The sequence below is a fragment of the Podarcis pityusensis genome, assembly GCF_964106645.2.
Source record: "Podarcis pityusensis genome assembly, chromosome: 1".
Lineage (NCBI taxonomy): Eukaryota > Metazoa > Chordata > Lepidosauria > Squamata > Lacertidae > Podarcis > Podarcis pityusensis.
The window spans coordinates 4272184-4294476 of record NC_138028.1 but is presented as its reverse complement, the minus strand read 5'-3'; the positions used below and the strand labels follow the sequence as shown (position 1 = coordinate 4294476).

The following is a 22293-nucleotide window of genomic DNA, read 5'->3' as shown; positions in this document are numbered from 1 at the left end:
TCCAAGTATCACAGGGCGGTTTACAATATAACATTACAACATTGGCAGGTCCCCATAAATAGCTAATCCTACAGCCCTAGAATGCACCTTGGCCTTGCCCCAAAGAGAAGCAAATCTGGCAAACTTTTACTGACTTGACATTTGCTGGCCGCCTGAACGAGGATTTGGGTTACACCGAAGTCTTCCTTAGCAGAAATGAAAACAGTTCTCAGTTGCGTACGGAGCAAAGCAGGTTCCAAGCGTATTTTTAGTTTGTCAGTAAGAAGTAACTAAAACCCAAGACTTGCAGCTTCTTACGCTAATAGAAGATATCCCAATGAAAGACATGGTAAAACAGGGAGCTGCCTTTTACTGAGACAGACCACTGGTCCATCAAGCTCAGTAATGTCAACACCGACTGGCAGCAGCTCTCCAGGGTTTTAAGCAAGGGACATTCCTCACTCTACTTGGAGCTGTCAGAGATTGAACCTGGGGACCTTCTGCGTGCAAAACAGGAGCTGTAACACTGATCTAATGCCCTTCTCTTACACAAGTGGTTAATATTCAGCAGGATAAAAATTGCAGCAACTTGTTACTATGACAGAGGAGTAAATCTAGAAAAAAAACAGCTGAATATTGCTTTACCTAAAAAGTTCCTGCTTTCACACAGTGGCTGCATTGGAGGTGTATGCCAGATTTCCTTTAATAATGAAAATAACAAGTCAATCCTTTATTAGGCATAGCAAAATTGATGCTTTTGAATTGATGCTTTTGAATTCTGGTGCTGGAGGAGACTCCTGAGAGTCCCATGGACTGCAAGAAGATCAAACCTCTCCATTCTGAAGGAAATCAGCCCTGAGTGCTCACTGGAAGGACAGGTCCTGAAGCTGAGGCTCCAAGACTTTGGCCACCTCCTGAGAAGAGAAGACTCCCTGGAAAAGACCCTGATGCTGGGAAAGATGGAGGGCACAAGGAGAAAGGGGATGGCAGAGGATGAGATGGTTGGATAGTGTTCTCGAAGCTACCAGCATGAGTTTGACCAATCTGCAGGAGGCAGTGGAAGACAGGAGTGCCTGGCGTGCTCTGGTCCAGGGGGACACGAAGAGTCGGACACGACTAAACAACAACAACAACAACAAACCACACATTATCAGACAAACACCGTATTAATGAAAATAACATAATTGCACAAGTAGTCCAAGCCGCTGCAATACATGATGCCAAATCTGCCTCACTTGAGGACTGGATTGCCAGTGGCAATAGATTCGTTGTGGGCCATAACCCATGTTCATTTACATTTATGAACATATGAAGCTTCCTTGCGGTTAGTGAGAAGATCATTGGTTTGTCACACTCAGGACTGTCTGCTCTGACGGGAAGCACCTTTCCCAGGAAGCCAATTACGCAAGCCAGAATCAGCCCTTTCCTAGGCACACCTTACGAGGTGAGTTTGCTGTAAGTGGAGGTGTGGAGGATTGGACACAAACCTTTCCTAAGAATAATGCGCTGTGCTCAACCATGCTAAGCTGTAGGCCAACCCAACGTGAAATGTAGAAGTGCCACATTTAAATGTACTTACTTATCCCACGTGTAGGTCCTACCTGGAAATCCTGGGGGTTGAATCTGGGACACAGCTCTGCTGTTTCGGCTTCAGATCTGCATGCCCCCCGTCCCCTTACCAGATTTGTATAGCACACCCCAGTATATAATTATCAGGACAGAAGTAAAATAAAAATAAATAAGTCAAAGAGCATGGTGTCAGAGCAACCAATGGGCAAAGCAGATCATTTTCTGGATGGGCCCTCCATGAATGCTCGCTTCTTGAGTACTATTCGCTGCCACAAAGCGATGTGCCCTTGCGATGGCCACAAGTGCAGCAGTGTTGCAACTTCATCCATCCAAAATCCGTTGCCATCTGAAATTAGACAAGCACCTGGCATGCTGACATTTAGGCAGTTACTGGAGACGTTTTCTTCAAGATGACTTTCCTTGTGACCAATTGTTTTGTTATGGAACGTTATCGTACAAGTGTAGACGGGATTGCTTTAAGTTTATGCAGCCCATAAGCGTTTGCATGTTATCTTGCTGAACATTATTATCTATTAAATTTGTGTACAGTGGTACCTCGGGTTACATACGCTTCAGGTTACATATGCTTCAGGTTACAGACTCCACTAACCCAGAAATAGTGCTTCAGGTTAAGAACTTTGCTTCAGGCTGAGAACAGAAATCGTGCTCCGGCGGCATGGCAGCAGCAGGAGGCCCCATTAGCTAAAGTGGTACCTGAGGTTAAGAACAGTTTCAGGTTAAGAATGGACCTCCAGAACGAATTAAGTACTTAACCTGAGGTACCACTGTACTGCCCTTCACCTGAAGATCACAGGGCGGTTCACAGCATAAAAATACAAAAACGAGAACACAAAATACTTAACAAAACACAGACCGAAACAAACCAATAACCTCCCTCCCACAAACACATTTAAAAGGCTATAGTTTGTTAATCAGCCCACAGCTGGAGGAAGAGAAACATTTTCCTATGCTGCCTAGAGATATGCAATGAAGGTGTCAGGCAAGCCTCCTGGGAAAAGTGCCCCACCTCTTTTTGGGCTGTGAGGCAGTTTATAAATCTGCAATATTATTATTAAATTTATTATTTATACCCCACCCATCTGGCTGGGCTTCCCCAACCACTCTGGGTGGCTTCCAACCAAATATCAAAATACAATAATTCATCAAATATTAAAAGCTTCCCTAACAGGGCTGCCTTCAGATGTCTTCTAAAGGTCAGATAGTTGTTTATTTCCTTGACATCTGATGGGAGGGTGTTCCACAGGGCAGGGCCCACCACCGAGAAGGCCCTCTGCCTGGTTCAGTATTACGATACACTACTCTTTATTGTCACTGTCCCATACAGAACGAAATTGAAAAAATCTACATCGGACATTCAAAAACCCACCAGCCTGCTATCCCAGCCTGTTTAGCCCCCTAAAAAGTCTGATACCCCATTTTTAAATACAATATACTCCCACAGAGACTACCTTACACTGCGTTTAAAACCAAAATCGCATTTGGATAGAAACTGTTTCTCAATCTTTATAACCCTGTACCTTCTTCCAGAAGGCAAAAGCTGAAAGAGATCATTTCTGGGGTGTGCACTATCTTGCGCTATCTCTGCAGCTTTCTTATGACACCTGGAAGCATAGATTTAATCCATTAATACTGATGTTGATCAAAATGGGATTTTGGTTTTTTTTTAAAGCATGAGGGAAATTCAAGGAGGAAGCAGCTGGTGCATTTATTACATTTCTATTAAACTCCTGCTGCTGCTCCCCGTTTTATCCCCACAACCCCCCCCCACTGCGATGCAGGTGAGGAGAAGGGGCTGCGGTGACTATGGCGCCCAAGGTTAGCCAGAGGCAGTTTCACGGCCGAAGCGGGGATTCGAACCCGCAGCTCCCAGAGCCACGCCATACTGCCTGAGGCAACACAGACGCTTTCGAAGCTCTCTTCCTCCCACCGAGACGCGCCGGGCACACTTTCGCGCATGCGCACAACCGGAGGACTAGCGGGGCGCTCTGCCTGTTGCCCGGCCCCGCCTCCTCCCCCTCCTCCCTCGGGATTCCTGCCACGCCCATCCCATCTCCGGCCCCTTCCTAGGGCCACGCCCCCTCTCCCCCCCCCCCCGCGCTGATTTCTCTCTGCCACGCCCACTCCTTCTACGTCCCGCTCCGAGTGTGCGCGCTCTCTCTTTGCCACGCCCATTCCTTTTATGTACACCCCTTCCTAGGGCCACGCCCACCTCCTCTTCCCCGCTCGGGTCTCTGTGCGCCCCGCCCACTCCTTTTACGGCACGTCTCTGGCGCCACGCCCCTTCCCTTACCCCGGCCGGCTCGCCTCAGCCAGCGACAGTTGGTGCCTGAGGAGGAAGAGGAGGGGGCGGCGGCGGCGGCGGCGGTCGCGCGCACGGGCGGAGCGCGCGGGGCGCCTGTGAGGGGGCGGGGGCAGAAAGGAGGGGAGGGGAGAAGCAGCGGAGCGGCCGGCCTTCCCTCAGACCGACCGACCGACCGAGGAGGAGGAGGAGGAGGGGCCGCCGACCAAGCCCAGCCAGCGGCATGGCGGCTGGGCGCGAGCCGCCGCCGCCGCCGCCGCTCCCGCCGCCGCTGCTGCTTCTCTCTCCTACCTCGCCTTCTCGCTTCCCCGCCGCCGCCCTGGCCGCCTCCCGAGCGCCGAGGCCCGCCGCCCACCACGACGACGACGACGTCCTGCTCCTGCCCCACTGACCGCCTGAGGGGAAGGAGAGCGCCTGAGGGAGGGAGAGAGGGAGAGGCACGAGGGGGAGACCAGAGACCCCCCCCCCCGGCCATGGAGCTCGCCAAGCCGGTCTTCCCCGCGCTGCCGCAGCCCAAAGAGGACTCTGAGGTGAGCTGGGGGGGGGGCGGCGGCGAGGGTCTTCTCCTCCCCCCTCCTCTCCCCCTGCCCGCCTTTTCCTCCCCTCCTCCTCTCCCCCCTTCCGACGCCTCAGCATCTCAATGGCTGGAATCGGTCACTAGGCGGGCTGTGCTGTCTGTCCTCTACTACTTACACACACACACAAAAGACACACGCATCGTGGGAAGGGGGGGGGTCGCGCAGGTGCCCCGCTTGCAACGACGGGGGGGGGGGGGGGCTTCAGGAACCGACCTTGATAATGGCCTCCTCCCACCCTTGGGTGTTTGGACCCTTGTGGGTCTTCAAGGGTTGGCCCCCCCCACCCTCCTCCCGTTTTGGGGGTGTGTGTGAATTGGGGGAGGCACCTTTCTCGGTTGGGGCGTGTCGCGTTGTGGTTCATCCAGCGCCTCGTGTTCATACATGTCAATGTGTGTGTGTGTGTGTTTTATATGTTCTCTCTTTACCCTATTAGATCTGGCATAATTTTTCTGCCACACCATTGTGGCAGTGCTGGGGTGTGTGTGTGTGTGTGTGTGTGTTTGGAGGGGGAAGTGGTTAACATTTTGTAGCCTGCAGCTTCTTTTGGGAAGTCCCACAACTCACCTCCTTTTTCCATTCTGCCCTGAATGGGTGTGTGTGACTCTTCACACTACATGGGCGCATTTGACTCAGCATCCGTTTACTACAAAAAACGGGAGAATACAGCAACACCGCTTAAAGAGTGATGTTCTCTTTCTTCCACCCTATAATGCTGGTTGTGGGTCAGGGCTTGAAGTGACCAGGAAAGAGGTGTTGGGGTTATGGAGGTCGGTTAGATGAAAAGGTAAACCCGGTATGTGTAAAAGGAGATGTCCATGTTAGGGATCCTTGGGAAATAAGGTTGCCCATAACAAAAAGCCCTTACACAAATCTGTTTGCCTCACCTCAGAAAGGCCATTGTGGCACTGGAAAAACTGGAAAAGGGCAACTCAAATATCAAGTGGCGGCAGCAACTCTCCTATGTGGAAAAGTTGTGACATTTAAGGCTTTTTAATTTAGAGAAAAGGCGCATAAGAGGGCTAAAAAATTATGCATGGTATAGTAAAATTGGATAGAGAAAAGTTTTTATACTCAGTGCCAAAAACAAGGATCATTCTGCAAAGCTAAACGTTCAATATTCAGGACAGGTAAAAAGAAGTACTTCACCCAGTGCATATTCAGTTGCAGAAGTCACAACAATAAGACACAGTGATTGCCATCAATGATGGTTTGCTTTAAAACTGGTTTAGACAAATTCATGGAGGGTATGATTATCAATGGCTACTTTTCATGAATCAGTACAATGCAACAGCAAAAAACACATGCAATTCTAGCCTGCACTGACAGAAGTAGTGTCCAGATCAAGGAAAGAAATAGCACCACCCTATTCTGCCTTGGTCAGAACCCACCTGGAGTGCTGTGTCCAGTTCTGGGCACCATAGTTTAATGAGGATATTGACAAGCTGGAATGTGTGCAGAGGAGGACAACCAAGATGAGCAAGGGTCTGGAAACCAAGCCTTACGAGGAGTGCTTGAAGGAGATGGGGATGTTTAGTCTGGAAAAGAGGAGACTGAGAGGAGATATGAGAGCCATCTTCAAATATCTGAAGGACTGTCACGTGGAAGATGGAGCAGGCTTGTTTTCTGCTGCCTGGGGGTGGGGGTGGGGGACTTGAACAAATGGATTCAAATTACAAGAAAGGAAAAGCCAACTATACATTAAGAAGCACTTTCTGATGGCAAGAGCTGTTCAGCAGTGGAAAGGGTTGCCTCAGAAAGTGGTGAACTCTATTTCATTTGAAGTTTTCAAATAGGGGTTGGATGGCCATCTCTCAAGGAATGTTTGGTTGTCATTCCTGTATTGCAGGGGGTTGAACTACCCTTGGGATCCCTTACAACTCAACAATTCTATTATTCTATGATAGCTGTGCATTACTAGAGGCAGTTGCTGTGCTCATGTTGCATTCATATCCTGCTGGCAGGCCTCCCAGAGGCATCTAGTCGTCCTCTGAGAGTAGAATCCTGGACTAGATGTGCCCATAGTCCCATCCAGCAGGTTTTTGAAGGTCCATGTTATTCAGTCCTTCACCCTAGAGAATTCCAGGGTTTTGTCACTGCCAGCATCCGTCTCATTCTCTCCTGTTTAGCTGCTTCTACCTGACAAAGGGTTATTGAGAAACCTTACCCAGTGGTGTGTACCTTTGCTCATTCCTACTTGTGTTTGTCGGCTCATAGATTTATTAATTCTCTTTTTTCATCACCTTATATATTACACCAAAAGCAAGTTGCAGGGCAGTAAAATGCCCACCTGCAATAAAACAGCAGACAATAAAATTAAGATATAATAAATCCTAAGTGGTGGTCTTAAACTTTTTCTCATGTACAGCCCCACTTGGTGCTTCCTACTGTTTCACACACCCCTATGCGCAAACAATCATGCTGTACTTCATTTCTATTTTTAGACTCTCCCATTTCCTTTCAGAATCCAGAATGATCTTAACTGCTGTTTGATTTACCATCCCTGTTTAGCAATAATTGTGCATTGTAAGGAATGTAAGGTTTTCCCCATTGCCCCAACTCTGTCAGCTGTGTGATGCATTAAAGTACTGGTACTTTTAAAAATTATGGGGGGGGGGGGCACACAGAAAATGCTGTCCTTCATGCCCTTGCTGGCCAGCCTGCTTCATGGAGGGGCAGTTCCATGCAGGAGTTTCTCCTCAGCCGACATATCTTGTGAGGGGACAAAAGAAAAACAGAAATTAAAATCAGTGTTCCAAATTCGCCAGGCGCATTTTGCGCCTGACTGTTGGCCACTTGCGACCAAGTGAAGCTGCCTGGGTGCCAGGATGGTGCCTGACATCTCCATCATCTGGAGATGCATGCCTGGGGATCATGGGATCTTGACTGTTTTCACACACTAATGCCACACCCTGTAGAATTCTATCCTTGATATTTTACCTACATAATCAGAACAAATTTCAGGAACCAAAAAGCCATCTGGCCCAAAAATGGCAACTTGGCATTCCGTTTTGGTGTCTATAACCCTGGTTTAAGGAGCTATTTGGTGCCTAGCTAATATTGAGTTTCTAAGACTGATTAAACTATAGCCCAACCTTTTAAACCCTGTTTTAAAACCCAGTACATTAAATTGTGGAAAGCTTCAAAATAGATGCAGGTTTACTGATTTTATTGGCTATTCATCCTTTTTAGTTCTGCATCAGCTACAGTCAGCTACAGGTCTATGCTGAGCATGTTGCAATAACCAAGTCTTGAGGTTTTAAATCATGAATAGCAGTTGGTACATCTTAGTCTGGGGGGAAAAGCCTAGCAATCTTCTCATCTGGAGGTGCTGGAGAAAAAATGTTCTAAGCCACTGTTGCTATTTGAAGGTCCAGACACAGCAATGTACCCTGGAGCTCATAAATAGAGGAGGTAAAATTATAAGTCCTCCATTCCTTCCAATTTACAGGGCTTATAATGCATCATTACTGTCATATTGTTGGGATACAGAGTCATTCATTTTGATCACATCTGAACCATGGTCAGATGCTGACTTGCCGATACTCTTAGAGAGAATCTGACAAGACCACACGCCTATACTGTGTGAGGCATATATCTGGGCAGCTTTTATGAAGTTTAGATTTTTCAAAATGGAACCAACTCCATTTCAAAGGCATGAGATAAGCAGAACTTTATTAAAACCTAAAAATATCATTTTAGAGTGACAGATAAAAACTAGTATTTGTTCAAATCGAATAGTGCAGCTTATCCAATTGTTAGATTGCAAACCTGTTGTGATTGTCCACATTAAATTCTCTAAGATACCATAGCCTGTTGAAATATTTAATAAATATGTAAACAAAGAGCAGTAATTGGAATTTGCATGATCTGCATTTAACTGTAATTCTCCTTTAAAATACATAATCATAGCAAATGCCAGAATTCTGTGAAAGCTCATTGGTAGGAACAGATCAGAAATAGTGAATTTGTAGCAACAGTATGAGTAATATTTAATGCATGTGCTTCTAAATCAGTTTTTAGCAAGATATGTTCATATTTTAATATGAAACCAACAGCTGACCATTTGCACTTAACTGTTGTTCATTCAACACTTTCTAGATTTGTAAATATTCTATAAAAAGCAGGTTGCCAAATATCTAGGATCAAACCAGCTTTTATTTGGCATGAAAGTATACCTTTCAAAATGCAAATAGGTAAAAACTAATGCAGAGGAGTTAAATAAGTCTAGCAGTTCATTCTGCATGTTTCCTGCTTCTCTACCACTCCAAAAGGAGCTGTCAATGTTATGCCAGAGCCTTGCTGGAATTGTTGGCAGCTGTCTGTCTCTAGACAGTGGAAGAGTGTCCATTTGGGGGTGAAGTCAAGCTGTTGGAAGACTGCAGCGCCTGATGTGGCTGCAGAGACCTATAGGGGACAGACATGTTGCAGCTGGGGCAGATGAAGGTTCTGGTTTTGCTGTGTCTCTCTGTGCTCTGCTGCGGACAGTGGAGTTAATGTTGCCAGTCTTCATGTCATGTTTGCAGACATCTTTGTAATGCAGAGTTGGTCTGCCAACAGGCTGAGAGCTCCCTGTGGAGCACATCCATGGGGAGGAGAGTTAAGAATGTTGATTCCAACAGACAAAAATCAGCACTTGATAAAAATTCTTGCTGCTGCTCTTGTCGTTTCTAACAACTCTTAGATATGCTTTTTGTGAGCACCCTTGACATTACAAAACTTCCACTCTGGGTAGTCTTTTGATTCCAAGCACACTTAAATGTTCTGTTGAATCTCAGAAGGCCTTTTGATGATGAAGTAAAAGTCTGTTTGATGTCTGAAAAACATGTCTATTCAGGATCTGGAATTTAACTACGGTACTTACTAACTGAATAAATGTGTATTCTTTTGCTTTGCCTATATAAAAGTTGTAATTTGCAAGACTCCTTTTTGTTGACAGTCTGTGAAGTTTCTGCTAGTTATGTGATTGAAGCTATAATTCATCATTCACTATTCAAACTGTAATTATGTTAATGAGAAATATACACAATTTAACATGTTGAATAAGATGTAACTTAGATCATGTTATATATGTGTGTATCTTTTCCACCCAGTTCAAAGACTTAAAAACATTGCGTCTACCAGATTTTCCTTGAAAAACAGTTGGTTCTCTTAAGGGCGATACTGAAAATTATTGTTAAGTGAACACTGCATTTTTTTCTCTCTCTCTAGGACTGGACATATCCAATGAGAAGAGAGATGCAGGTATGGCTGTTTCTTTTAATCAAAGCTAGCTAATGGTTCATTAGATACTTGGTGGTGGTGGTGGTGGTGCTGCTGCTAGGATTTAGCAAAACCATATGCCCTGAGACACTTAGGTGTGCTGCAGAGGTACACTGGGGACGATTGCTCTGGAAACACCCAAGAGAAGACTTGGAATGACAGGACTAACACACAGGGATAGTTGTAATTCGAAGTGCAGTTTTGGGCTACCAAGAAATTTGTTACCTTCCTTTTTTTGCCCTAGACTCACACCCAGTTTCTCTCATTCATCTAGGCATTGTCTTGCATTAATGTCCAGTTGAGAGAGACCTACTCAAGGTCCCCAGATCTGTGACCTTCCCTTTCCTCGCTGTCTTTTTGGGCCTTGTGGGCAATTCCCAGCCCTAACCTTCCTTCCAAAAATGGTTGTCTCTGCTATCTTTGCTCCTGGCCAGTTGGCTGCTCTCTGCACAAATCTGTCACTCATTCCCCTCTCCACATGTTCCAGGAGCCTGCAGGGGCCACTATTTCTTTGTTTGGAAGTTGCTGTTTCTCTCCTGGTCTGTGGACAGTGGGGAAAGCTGATGCTCATGCTGTAACACTCACTGAATTTGTTCCTAAATTTAAGAGTAAGACAACAATTCTGTAGGTTGCTAAGTACTGGTCATATTTAGTGAAGGGAGAAATAAAGTGAATTTGCCTGGATTGGCAGATGCCTCGGCAAAGTAATATTAAAATGTTAATAGGCTATTGCAACTCCCTCCTAAACTTGCAGTTTGCATAGGAAACTTCCTAAATTCTAAGTCTTTTTTCTGGATAGAGAATGCTAACGGGGGAAGCCCTCATGATTTCTTGTAGATGTAGGCTTTGTTCACAAGGAGTGATTTGCATGGCATGCAAAAATTTGGCAGGAAAAGCTCTTTCTAGCATTGAGATGCAGTGAATTATGGTTTGCTTGTTGGATTTTCATGTTAAGCAGCCAGAAGCCCTCCCAGAAAAGAGAGTACACCTCTCGTATTGCAGGAACCTTGAGAAATAGTTAAGTAAAACAATCCAAATGGCTCAAGTAAGCAAGCCACATAGTGGGTATTGGAGAATCTTGGTTGTAGGCTATCTAGTTCAGAGTGATGGTAAGGTAGGATTCAGATGAGGAGGAAGCTATGCAATGAAAAAGTGGGGTGGTATGTTAGCCTATGTGTAAGATCGCACATCCTTTTCTTCTGCATTTAGCATAGAGCAACTATACTGTCAGTGAGGTACATTTATCTCAGTCCTGTTACATTCAAACCTTTGAAGGCTTTGAGAAGCCTTTGAGGATTACAGGCAAGAGAAACATTCTAGTCTAGAAGGAGCTGGTGGGGGAGGGAAGCTTGAGTTGCAGCTTCAGTGAGGCAAGACAGTTCCTGGAATCTTATTCTGGGATATTATTACCTTGGCGGCAGGCAGCTCCCTGCTGCTTAGATTTTTCTCTCCACCTCTCTGTCACCTCAGACTTGTTCATGTTTCTCTCCCCCCCTGCTCTGTTTCTCAGGCAGAATATACCAAGTCATTTATCATCAAAAAATAAATGCCTTTCTCATAAACCGTTCATTATACTGTGCCTGAATTCTGTTAGTCAATACCAAGACGTGTGCTCGTGGTTTTCTCTCTGTCATTGTCCTTTGCAAACTTAGTGGGTGGTTGGGGATTTTCTCACCTCCTATGTTTCTGTTGTGCAAGATTCCCTCGTAGCCCCAGTGCCAGCAATACTGGAAAAAAGTACCCATTTCTCAGATAAAACCACAGAGCTCTTTCCAGATCCCATATATGCATCCGGTTAATGCTAGTGTAATTAAACTCTACTGCTAGGGTTGGTCTTGTGTAGCTTCTACCAGATTACTGAGGTATATTGAATTTTCATTCCTCTCTTTCTCTCTCCTTTTTTTAAAGGAAATTTTACCTGGGTTGTTCCTGGGCCCATATTCTTCAGCTATGAAAAGCAAGGTAGGTGTGTCTTTCTAGAATACTTTAATGCTGGTCACTGCTTTTTTCTAGGAAAAAATGGTACAGGAACTAATCTTGAACAGACCTTGTACCCAAAATTGTATATAATGGGGAGCACACTGGAGAGTCCTAGTGGTTCAAAGAGGAGACCCACCCCAAAGCCCAAAGAGGTCCCAAAGAGCCAGCAGAACTGACATGCAAGGAGGTTTCTTCCCTGCGTGTCAGCTCTGCGTGTCTAGAGCGCAAATGGTTGCCCTGACCAATCTAAGCACCTTGTCCACATCATCGGTCCTTACTAACTAAAACTCATCTAGCATAACAGAACTAGACGGTGCTCTGATACCTCTCAAGGTTCATCTGCTGTACGGGGAGTCGCGGTCCCGGTGTGGATGCAAATGATTTTATGATCCTCAAAATGCTTTGCAAACAAGTCACAGTAAGCTGCCGTCAGTTCTGTCACCTCCTTTGGGCCAGACTAAAAGGCCCTGCACTACCCGGAAAAGCTCTGCCGAATGTCTCAGGATACAATGGAGACTGCAGAACATACTTTCTTAGCTGCCTTCACTGCTGCTGGGTAGGCCCATTGTTCGATTGCATTTTACTGGAATTTTCCTCCACTCGTGTTTGAGCAGTGCCCCAATTTGTTTCCTTAGCCTAAGCTTTGGAGTACTCTGGGGAGCCAAATGGGCGTAATGAAGATGGAAAAGGCACTCAGGGTGATCTTGTCAACAGCCCAAGCCCTTTGGGTGTTCCAGAGGCCATCCAGGGCTTTGACAGGAGCGCCAATCATATCAGCTATCTGGAAATCCTTTGGATCCATCAGCCTCCTAGGGCAGACTATCTTAATAGATCCCCTGCCTCTGCAGAGGAGAAAAAGTGCTGAAAGCTTAATCTCAGCAGGAAGTGATCTGGCCATGAGAAGGAACTGGTTTCAATATCCCCCACTCTTCCTGATCACCCTCTTCCTGTCCATTTCTGTGCCACTTACAATATAAAAAACTTAAGCGGTATTTAAAAAATCCCTAAAGCTGCAGTAGACCACTATGCCACTAATGTGTGGTGGTGGTTGTTTGGGGGTGTTATTGGGTTGTTGTTTTCATTTTGATTCTGTATTTTGTGGTTTTATATTCTGATTTTATTTTGTAAACTGCCCTTAGACCTGCGGGTATAGGGCGGTATATAAATTCAATAACAACCACAATAACTTGGAACAAGAACAACAAATTTTACAAAAATACAGTTACATATAAAAATGTTACATTAATACACAATTATTGATACATATAAACCACTATAAATTCCTTCTCCTTGATTGTCATGTGTGAATTTCCCCCCCGTAACATTTTAATTTTCTACTGTTTGCTATTTGGACTCTGCTTGAGGAAAGACAGAGAAAGGTGTTTTAAATAAACAAACTGCAAAATGCACACTTTCTGTCTTTGAATAGAATTACACTGTTTATTGATGAGCTGCATCTTTGTGCCAACTCAAAACGACCAGAAGCTTGTCCAGCCTATTTTGAAAGGTTCAAATGAATGTGGAAAGGAAATTCCTTCTGAGTTTTTGTCAGCTTTAAACAAAGTCACCTTTTTAAAACAAAGCCACACAGTAACTTTGCAGGCTTCCGGCTTGTTTTGCACTGGCCACAAAAATGAATTTGTTGTGTGTGTTTGATTTTAAGCTATCATGGTCTTACTGAACATTTTAAATATCTAAATATATTGTCTTAATAAAATGTCTTAATAAAGCTATCAGCTAGTCATAATGCAATATTATTACTCTTGTTTGTATGCTAGTTTAAAGGAGCTTTCACTTTTTCAAACATTCATTTTGCAGCTACCTATACTTCAGAAACATGGAATTACCCATGTAATATGCATACGACAAAATATTGAAGCAAACTTTATTAAACCAAACTTCCAGCAGTTATTTAGGTAAGAAACCTGTAAATCAATGTTGTGAAAATACGTCATGTTCAATGTGTGCTTGTTGTGCTAGTGTAGTTTTCAGTCTTTACACTGCAAAGCAAGATTGCAGGTAATGCTTAAACGTTTCAGTGGATCACAATAGTTGGCAGGTATATTGCATAGCGTGAATGTCAGAAAGACAGGTGCAAGAACTTCTTTATGACTTCCTGTGAGGAATGAGATTGCTTTAAGGACAAGGCAAAATGCTTTGGGTAGGAAGCAGGGACAGTGAGGGGTGTGGCTGGGGTATTCCAAGGGCCAGATAGAGAGGTTGGGGTATACATTCGGCCCCCAAACCTGAGGTTCCTTATCCCTGACATAGTCCTTCCCACAGTTGCACTGTATTCTTTTCAAATATGGCTGAAAGTGATTCCTGTTGAACTTGAACAAAACTGGTGTTCAAAGACAGGAAGCCTAAGGACCAAACTACAGTGGTATCTTGGGTTAAGTACTTAATTCGTTCCGGAGGTCTGTTCTTAACCTGAAACTGTTCTTAACCTGAAGCACCACTTTTGCTAATGGGGCCTCCTGCTGCTGCCGCGCCGCCGGAGCACGATTTCTGTTCTCATCCTGAAGCAAAGTTCGTAACCTGAAGCACTATTTCTGGGTTAGCAGAGTCTGTAACCTGAAGCGTATGTAACCTGAGGTACCACTGTACATGTTACACCACAGCTGCATGTGGCGATAGCCCAACAAGGTTTGCTCAGCTGGCAGTACAACTTCCCTCAGTGAAATGAAGAAGGAAGCAATTTTCAGCTATTCCCTTTCCCCTCCGCAGCCCTCCATGCGCCACCAGAACTGCTCTGGAGAGTCCCCCAGCCTTCTGGAGCAGGTTTAGGAGCAGGGTGCTGCAGAGGGGGTGAGAAATCATTGAGAAATTCTTGCCCCCTTTTTCCACTGACGGGGCAAGAATGACAGTTGGATACAACCCACAGAAAGCTGTCTTAATGATAATCTAGATCAGTATTTTCTGCTTTGACTGGCAGTGGCTCTCCCATGCTTTCAGATAGTCTTTCCCAGCCCTGCTTGCCCTGGACTGCAGATCAGTCTTTAGAGCTGTTTTGCAGCAGTGAAGAGAAAGGAAGATAGAACCTTACTCTGCTAGTAGTTTTTCTCCTGAAATTCCCCTGAAGTCTTGCCTCATGGGTTTCATGAGGAAATTTTGCAACAACAGAGAAGGGGTCATTTGGCTATCGTACATTCCATTACAGAACAATATGTTGGACCTTTTAACTTTTATATTTATATTATATAATATATATTATATTTATATCCGCTTCAAATGATAAAAGAAACATTTTTCAGACTGGGTGTTAATGTTTTAGAAGATGAGCGATTCTGGTTGTGTACTTAACACACTTACTTTAATTGTAGGTATTTAGTCTTGGATATTGCAGATCATCCCATTGAAAATATAATCAGATTTTTCCCGACGGTAAGTGTTTAGCATGACTTGTGAGTTAAACTCTTTCATCCTAATATCTTTCAGAAATCGTGTGAGCAAATGCAGCCCAATGTGCAAGTGAAAAAGGAAGAAACAATCCACCTCTGAAGCAGTTCAGCTAAATTGATAAATAATTCTTCCTGCAATGTCCACCTAATTTAATGGTCTTGTGGATAAGCCCCTGACTGGTAGTATTGCTGGTTGCCATGGGTACAGCCCTCTGGGAAGTTCTCCTGCATAAAAGTTCTTTTGCAGGATTCCCTTTCATTTTAGCATGCCGGAGAAACTTCCCAATGAATTGTACCCATGGTAACTGTCATATCAGATATTAAGGGGGACAGGTCGCAGAATGCAATTCTCAGCTCAAAAATGGCTGTGTCTGCTTGCTATTCACTCTGTGCAAGATATCTGAGTTGCTTTCTCAGCATCTGTCTTTTTACTTTGTGCACTTTGTTCTCTCCTGCCCCTTGGATGGCCATTGTCCATGGCAGGCATCTGCTGAAAGTGCACTCCATTGGCTTCTTGTGAACTGCTGGTAATGGAGGGGGCCTCTTGAAATGGCTATGTGGATGTCTGAATACTTGTGCCAGGCCAAGCTGGCTAGGGAGTTTCAAGAAGCAGCTGGGGAGAGCCATATTTCTAGGCCCCCTTGCTGCTGCTTCAAGACAAGGAACACTAAAAACCTTAATAAAAATGATGAGCTCTCCATTCTGCTGTCCCACCCCCACAACATCTTAACAATAATTATGTTAGGAGGGCCCCCCCCCCCACTTCCGTTCTGCCCTGTTAAATTGCCATGTCACTTTAAAAACTTTTTAATGAATCTTGGGTGTTAATTCTTGCCATAAAACTGAGCACTGAAAAAGTTGTTTATTTTACATGTTTGTATTCTGCTTTTCCACTAAAAGTGCCCAGGGAGGCTAACAGCAGAAATATGGGCAGTGATAATTTTCCACGTGTTCGTTTGTGTGTGACTGCCAACGTGAGTGCAGTTTTTGGCCCTGGAAGGGGGCAGAATGGGGTTGGGGGCTGGGTGTGCCATGACTGGAACGCAATCCCTGCACAAACAGGGAGTTGCCTGTAATACTATCCACAATAAAAATGATAAACAGTAATCAGGATTTAAAAGAAATGCAGTAGCTAAAGTCATGGTTTAGGTTTTGGGGTAGATAAACATCACTGGTCGCCTGTAACCCAAGTGCTGTCAACATTTTATGAGCAGATTAAATCTTCACACTATTTTTCTGGCCTGGCAGGATATGCCTTGATTGCATACATCCATGAGTTACAAAACACATCTTTCTGCTTGGAAGTGTTGCTGTGAGAATGTTGATGTCCATGGCAAAATATAAATATAACTAGGGCTACAAACACCACGTGTGGGAATCTAGTTGCACCTTTCAGTTGCTGTACACTGGATTCTGAGGAAGTAGTTTTAAACCATTGCACCTGCTGCTATCAATGTAAAGCAACTTGAAAGCAGCAGGTGTTTTTAGGGTGCTTTTTAAAAGCAGGTGCATTTAAGCATTTTTGATAAAGTGTAGTATTTTTTGTATTGGCGTTCTATTAGCAAGAATACAATATAAAGATGACTATGATCAATGTTTTAAGTCCTCATATTATAAATCTTTTGGGGCCCAAGTTATTTACAATTTCCTCGAGTGCATGATACTCTAGAACACACAAATAGGCTGCATTTGTGTTAAGAACTCTTTGAGATGGCGGTAATTGGAACGGAATCTGTGTCTGTTATGTTTTTCTTTAGACTAAGGCATTTATTGATGGGAGTTTACAAACCGGAGGTACGTATACTCACTTTGCTTGCCTAAGATGCTTGATACAAATGTGTTGCTTTTTTAGCTACATGTAAATACAGATGAAGGGACACGGGTGGCGCTGTGGGTTAAACCACAGAGCCTAGGACTTGCTGATCAGAAGGTCGGCAGTTCGAATCCCCGCGACGGGGTGACCTCCCGTTGCTTGGTCCCAGCTCCTGCCAACCTAGCAGTTCGAAAGCATGTCAAAGTGCAAGTAGATAAATAGGTGCTGCTCTGGCGGGAAGGTAAACGGCCTTTCTGTGTGCTGCTCTGGTTTGCCAGAAGCGGCTTTGTCATGCTGGCCACATGACCCGGAAGCTGTACGCAGCTCCCTCGGCCAATAAAGCGAGATGAGCACCGCAACCCCAGAGTCTTTCACGACTGGACCTAATGGTCAGGGGTCCCTTTACCTTTACCTAAATACAGATGGGGTGGATGTACTTGGTAATGGACTGGGATACAGTCCCTCTTGGGAATGCTATAAGATGGTGTAGTGATAGTTGGTGCCATCTAGTTAAGCCTTACTGGCCAGATTCCTTGGAGGCTCATTGGGGTACATGCCACATAGCAGGTAATGCAGAAGGAAATAAAGTTCCTGAGGCTCGAACTCTGCTTCCTGCTCATATGTGTTTTAAGGTGTTTATGCTGATTTTGCTACTGACTGTGTTTGGCTATGCTAATGATTTAAATTAATTTTAATATAAGAAGAGCCCACTGGACGTTACGTGTTTGGATCTTGTTGAGGACTGAATGGTGGGATATAAACTAAATAGTACAAATAATACAAAATGCCTGTAAAACCTCTGGCTGGTTTGTGTAAAGCAATTCTTTTCATTCTCAGGAAAAGTTCTTGTCCATGGGAACGCGGGGATTTCTAGAAGGTAACAAGGCTCACTTATTTTTAAAAATATCCCCAGGCATGGCTGACATATCTTAACTTGTTTTTGTTGGTTTGTTTTCTGTTTTTCAGTGCTGCCTTAGTTATTGCATATATTATGGAAACATTTGGAGTGAAGTACAGGTACAGAAGTGATTTTAAACTGCTTTCCATCCCCTGGAGAGAATATTGGTCTTCAACCGCTGAGTCATGACATGGCCAAAATGGGAATCTTGAGTGATTCTACTGTAGAATTGGAAGGGACCACGAGGGCCATCTAGTTGTAGTTTGTTGTTAATGCAGCTCTCCATGTCTAGGGACTAGCTGAGTGAGACCCCACTTTACAACAAGAAGGGATTAAAAACAGTTGTACAACTTGATCACCTAAGTGTTTCGATATTGTGCAACTTTTTCAAAAGAAAAACTGCCCTAAAATATTGCAGACTGAAGTTGGCAATACAGTGGTACCTCTGGTTAAGTACTTAATTCATTCCGGAGGTCCGTTCTTAACCTGAAACTGTTCTTAACCTGAAGCACCACTTTAGCTAATGGGGCCTCCTGCTGCTGCTGCCGCTGCTGCACAATTTCTGTTCTCATCCTGAAGCAAAGTTCTTAACCCGAGGTACTATTTCTGGGTTAGCGGAGTCTGTAACCTGAAGCGTCTGTAACCCGAGGTACCACTGTACAGGCCTATGTGCCTGCTGTGTTCTTTCAGTGCCAGGCCAAGTTGCCCCTTCTCTCTCCCCTTTCTCAGCCTTTGTGATGGTGGTGGTTGCAACACTTGCTACTGGTGCTGTGACCTCTCCCAGCAAAAAGACCAAGATCTTTTTGTGAAAGGTGTGCATGTTCCCTCTGCACAGAACTTGCCTCCAATACTGATTGCCTCCAGTATGCTCATGAGTTGTTACTCCTCCATCACCACCTCAGCTGACATAGAGTGCAGTGCTTGCAGTACATCTGACTTTGGAATGACAGCCAGAGACAAAACAGGTCTTGGATATGCTGTAGGGCAAGGGAATTCTGGGGTTGAAACATCTGTAGAGAATTCTGATCCCAGTGAAGAGGGAGCCCCAGCGATGGCCTTATTACAAAGGATGCAGATGCAGCGAGAATTTCTTAGGGGTAATGGACTCTTGGGGATAAAGATTGGCTATGTGGGTCATCTGTTTCATGTTTTAATAGAGAACTTGAAGCTTGAGATAGATGAGGTTTGTGTGATGGGTCTCAAGCAAGTGAGCTTATGCACAATAACTCTGTCTTGGTCCAGTGAATGGAGCATTTAGCCAGGGTCCCTGGATTTAAGTCCTACTTCTGCCTGGGGATCATTGTATTCTCAGCTTCAATTCCCCATCTGTGAAATAGGAGTGGCACTCAACATGGGACTGTTGTGAGGATGAAGATGATGAGTGGGGTGAGGTTTGAGTTTCACTTGGCCTCTTCACTTCATCAGGCCTCGCACAACAGATGTTCCCATTGAGTTGGCCCTCTGTTCAGTGTTTAATTCTTATAACATAAATTTCACATGTAACAGCAGGGTCAGTTCTCAGCATCTTCTATAAGGAAAATCTGTTTAAGTAACTAACTGGATCCAGTTGTTGTTGGCTGTAAGCCTTTATGGAGTTAAGCAGGTCTGGGCATGACTAATTCCTGAATGGGAGCCCTTGTATGTCATTCTAAACTTTTTGAAGGCAAAATACAGGCATAGCTAAACTGAAAGTAAATACCAAAAGAATGAGTCAGAAACCAAATGCAAAGTGGTATTAAAGATGAAAATGGAGAATCTCTTTCTTGTAGGGATGCATTTACATACGTGCAAGAAAGAAGGTTTTGTATTAATCCCAATGCTGGATTTGTTCATCAACTTCAGGTAAGTTGTTTTCCTACCTGCTGATGATGTAGAAATATGATATTCGTACTGATGGTCTGGCCCGGCCTCCCCAAGTATCTGATATGCATTGGCTTAAATGAAAAACTTCATTATATCTTGCCTGGCTGTTTGGGGTGTTAATTGGTACATTACCGGTATTTGGCCTTTTCTATCATTTTGTTTGCTTTGTACTGAAGATGTGAGCAATTCTAACAAATGTAAAATATGTAAAACAGAAGCATAAGATACCTAACATTAAAGATATTTAATAAACAACTTATCAGCTTTATGTTGATAACCACGTGGCCGGTGTAGAGCAGTAGGTCTCAACAGCAGGGGTCTCTGTGCCTTACATGGCTGAGCTTCAGGCTGGTGGCATAAAATCTCTTTGAGCCACAGTGTCCAAAATTCTCTCAGATGCCCCATTTCTGCTCTGCTCTGGTAGACCAGGTGTAGTGCTGGTCCATGTTGACTCTTGAGTAGCTCACTGGTGCCTGCCCCTAAACAGTGGGTGTGGCTTTCTGGAATTGCTCAGGTCAGCCAAATAGAAGCAGTTACTTTTATCCAGAACCACTCTTTCTCCTCCCTCACCTCAGTTTCTTGCAATATTCCAGTCTTCATGGCTGTAAACATTTATGTTCCTTTAGCTGCCCTCCCGTTCTTTTTATCCCAGGATCCCAATGTCAGGTGAATTCTTGCCCATTTGTGCTAATCCAGTCATTCTGCTGCTGCTTCATTTTTTATTTTATTTTTTAGGAATATGAAGCCATCTATCTAGCAAAGTTAACTATCCAGATGATGTCTCCTCGGCAGCTGGAGCAATCACTGTCTGTCAGTACGGGTGAGCATATCTTTCTGTGTAGCAGGGGCGGGGAAACATCTTCAGCCCAAGGGGCACATTTCCAGAGCAGTCACTGCCAAGCCTGCCTTCTCAAAGATTTGCATTGTAATCCCCTCTAAAACAAAGGGGGAAACCTTCATTTCAGCAGGGAATTCCAAGCAGACTCCTTCCTGAGTCAGATTTGCATGCAATCCCTTGCTAACTGCTACCTCTACCCAGAATAAAATAGTAGTACTGGCGGTATGGACATCGTCTACCCTTCTTCATGTACATGCATTTCTCCCCTTCACTTGCCCCCAATACAAACCCCTCCCTAATTAGGAAGGTGTATGCATCAAAACGCCCTGCTAAAATGAAGGGGGGGGACATTGTTTTAGCAGCAACTTTCAAGGTCAAATTACCAACTTCTTGATGTCCTGTGATTGACAAGCATGCGCCCACCTGTCAAATGTGCCCCCCTAGTCCATTTATGGTGAGGTTCTGGCCTGTGGAATTGAAAAGGTTCCCCACACCTACATCCAGAGTATGAAAACTACCACGAGAAGCTACTCAAAGCTGATGGATTACTGATAGAAACCAACCTGGTTCATATTTGATTAAATCTATTTGAACTTCTTGTTGTCTTGAGTTAAGAAGTAGGAAGAGAATCACAGGAAGACTGGCTGTTAACTATTTTTGGATGCTTAAAATGGGCAAAACATGGATAGAAAAATTGGCTTCTAATTGGCATTGTGCAGCAAAATGAAAATGTTTTGTAGAACAGGTCTGGTTCCACTCAAACCATTTTGGAAAGCTTGTTTCTGTCCTCTTAGCCACCTTCTCCACCTGCCCCACCTGTTTTGCAGGAAGTCTGAAACGAACCCATGAAGAGGATGAGGAAATCAGCAATATGCAAGCCGCAGCTCAGAACGGTTGACACCAAGGGCAGCACTCTGGACTTGCTGGCTGGAAATTTCTATTCATGGCAGCTGCTAACGTCAGCAAGATGAACAACCAGATCTATTTTTTATATATATAAAATGGGAGATGAGTCCAACTTCCTTATGCAAACCTGCCCCTCCAGTAGCACACCAGGCAACACGGTTAAGGGTATTGGATTCCTTGACTGACTAGATGGCACTGATTGTTTTGCTCCTTTTTTTACACTTTATAGTTTTACCCTAAACCAAGACTTTGGACTTGCAAAGAGGTATTATTGCAATAATGCACTTTTCATACTTGAAATTTCTTTATTTGTATTGATAAAGTTATTACTTAAACAAAACGTGGGGGGAATGATTTGTTTATAAAGTTATTTGTGTAATTTATAACAAGAGTCTTTAGTAAAAAAAGGAAAAGAATGAAAAGAAACAACTTCCTAAAATCCACTGTGGGTTGTATTTGTTTCATTTCCCAAGGCTTGAGGCAGAAGGAAACAAGTTTTAGTAGCTATTGGAAATCATTGTTTTGGCCACCATGAAGTCGTAAGAGCAAACTCAAGGTCTCTTCCAGATTAAATGGCAGCTCTTTTCTTGATCCTTTCTGGCTTTTCCCTGAAAAGGCCTCCAAGAAGATAAATTTCCCCCAGCTTTATGAAAATCCACACGAATTGACTCCTGACAGGCAAATGCGGGTGTACAGCCTTACTGCTGAACGTAGCCTTCTAGCCATATTGCCAGTATTTTTGGCTTTCTGTTCTTCAAACCCATACAGATGATTCGTAATTTACGTGAGGCTTAAGGACTTGCACATAAAGCCAAAATTACGTACAGCCAAAACAACCCTAAAACCGCCCCTGCAAGACCACCCCTACTGTTCTGGAGCTGGTGCACCA

At 44.2% G+C, this 22293-nt stretch overlaps 1 protein-coding gene across 1 annotated transcript; it reads left to right on the top strand.

The window, feature by feature from the left end:
• The first annotated feature begins 3951 nt into the window (after positions 1–3951).
• On the top strand, positions 3952–21847 carry STYX (serine/threonine/tyrosine interacting protein). Its single transcript, XM_080992932.1, has 11 exons — positions 3952–4398; positions 9655–9687; positions 11614–11667; positions 13504–13601; positions 15009–15069; positions 16844–16880; positions 17737–17776; positions 17866–17916; positions 19567–19639; positions 20396–20480; positions 21326–21847. The coding sequence occupies exons 1-11, from the start codon at positions 4342–4344 to the stop codon at positions 21394–21396; spliced, it is 660 nt and encodes a 219-aa protein (XP_080849058.1). The 5' UTR covers positions 3952–4341; the 3' UTR covers positions 21397–21847.
• The last annotated feature ends 446 nt before the right edge of the window (positions 21848–22293 follow it).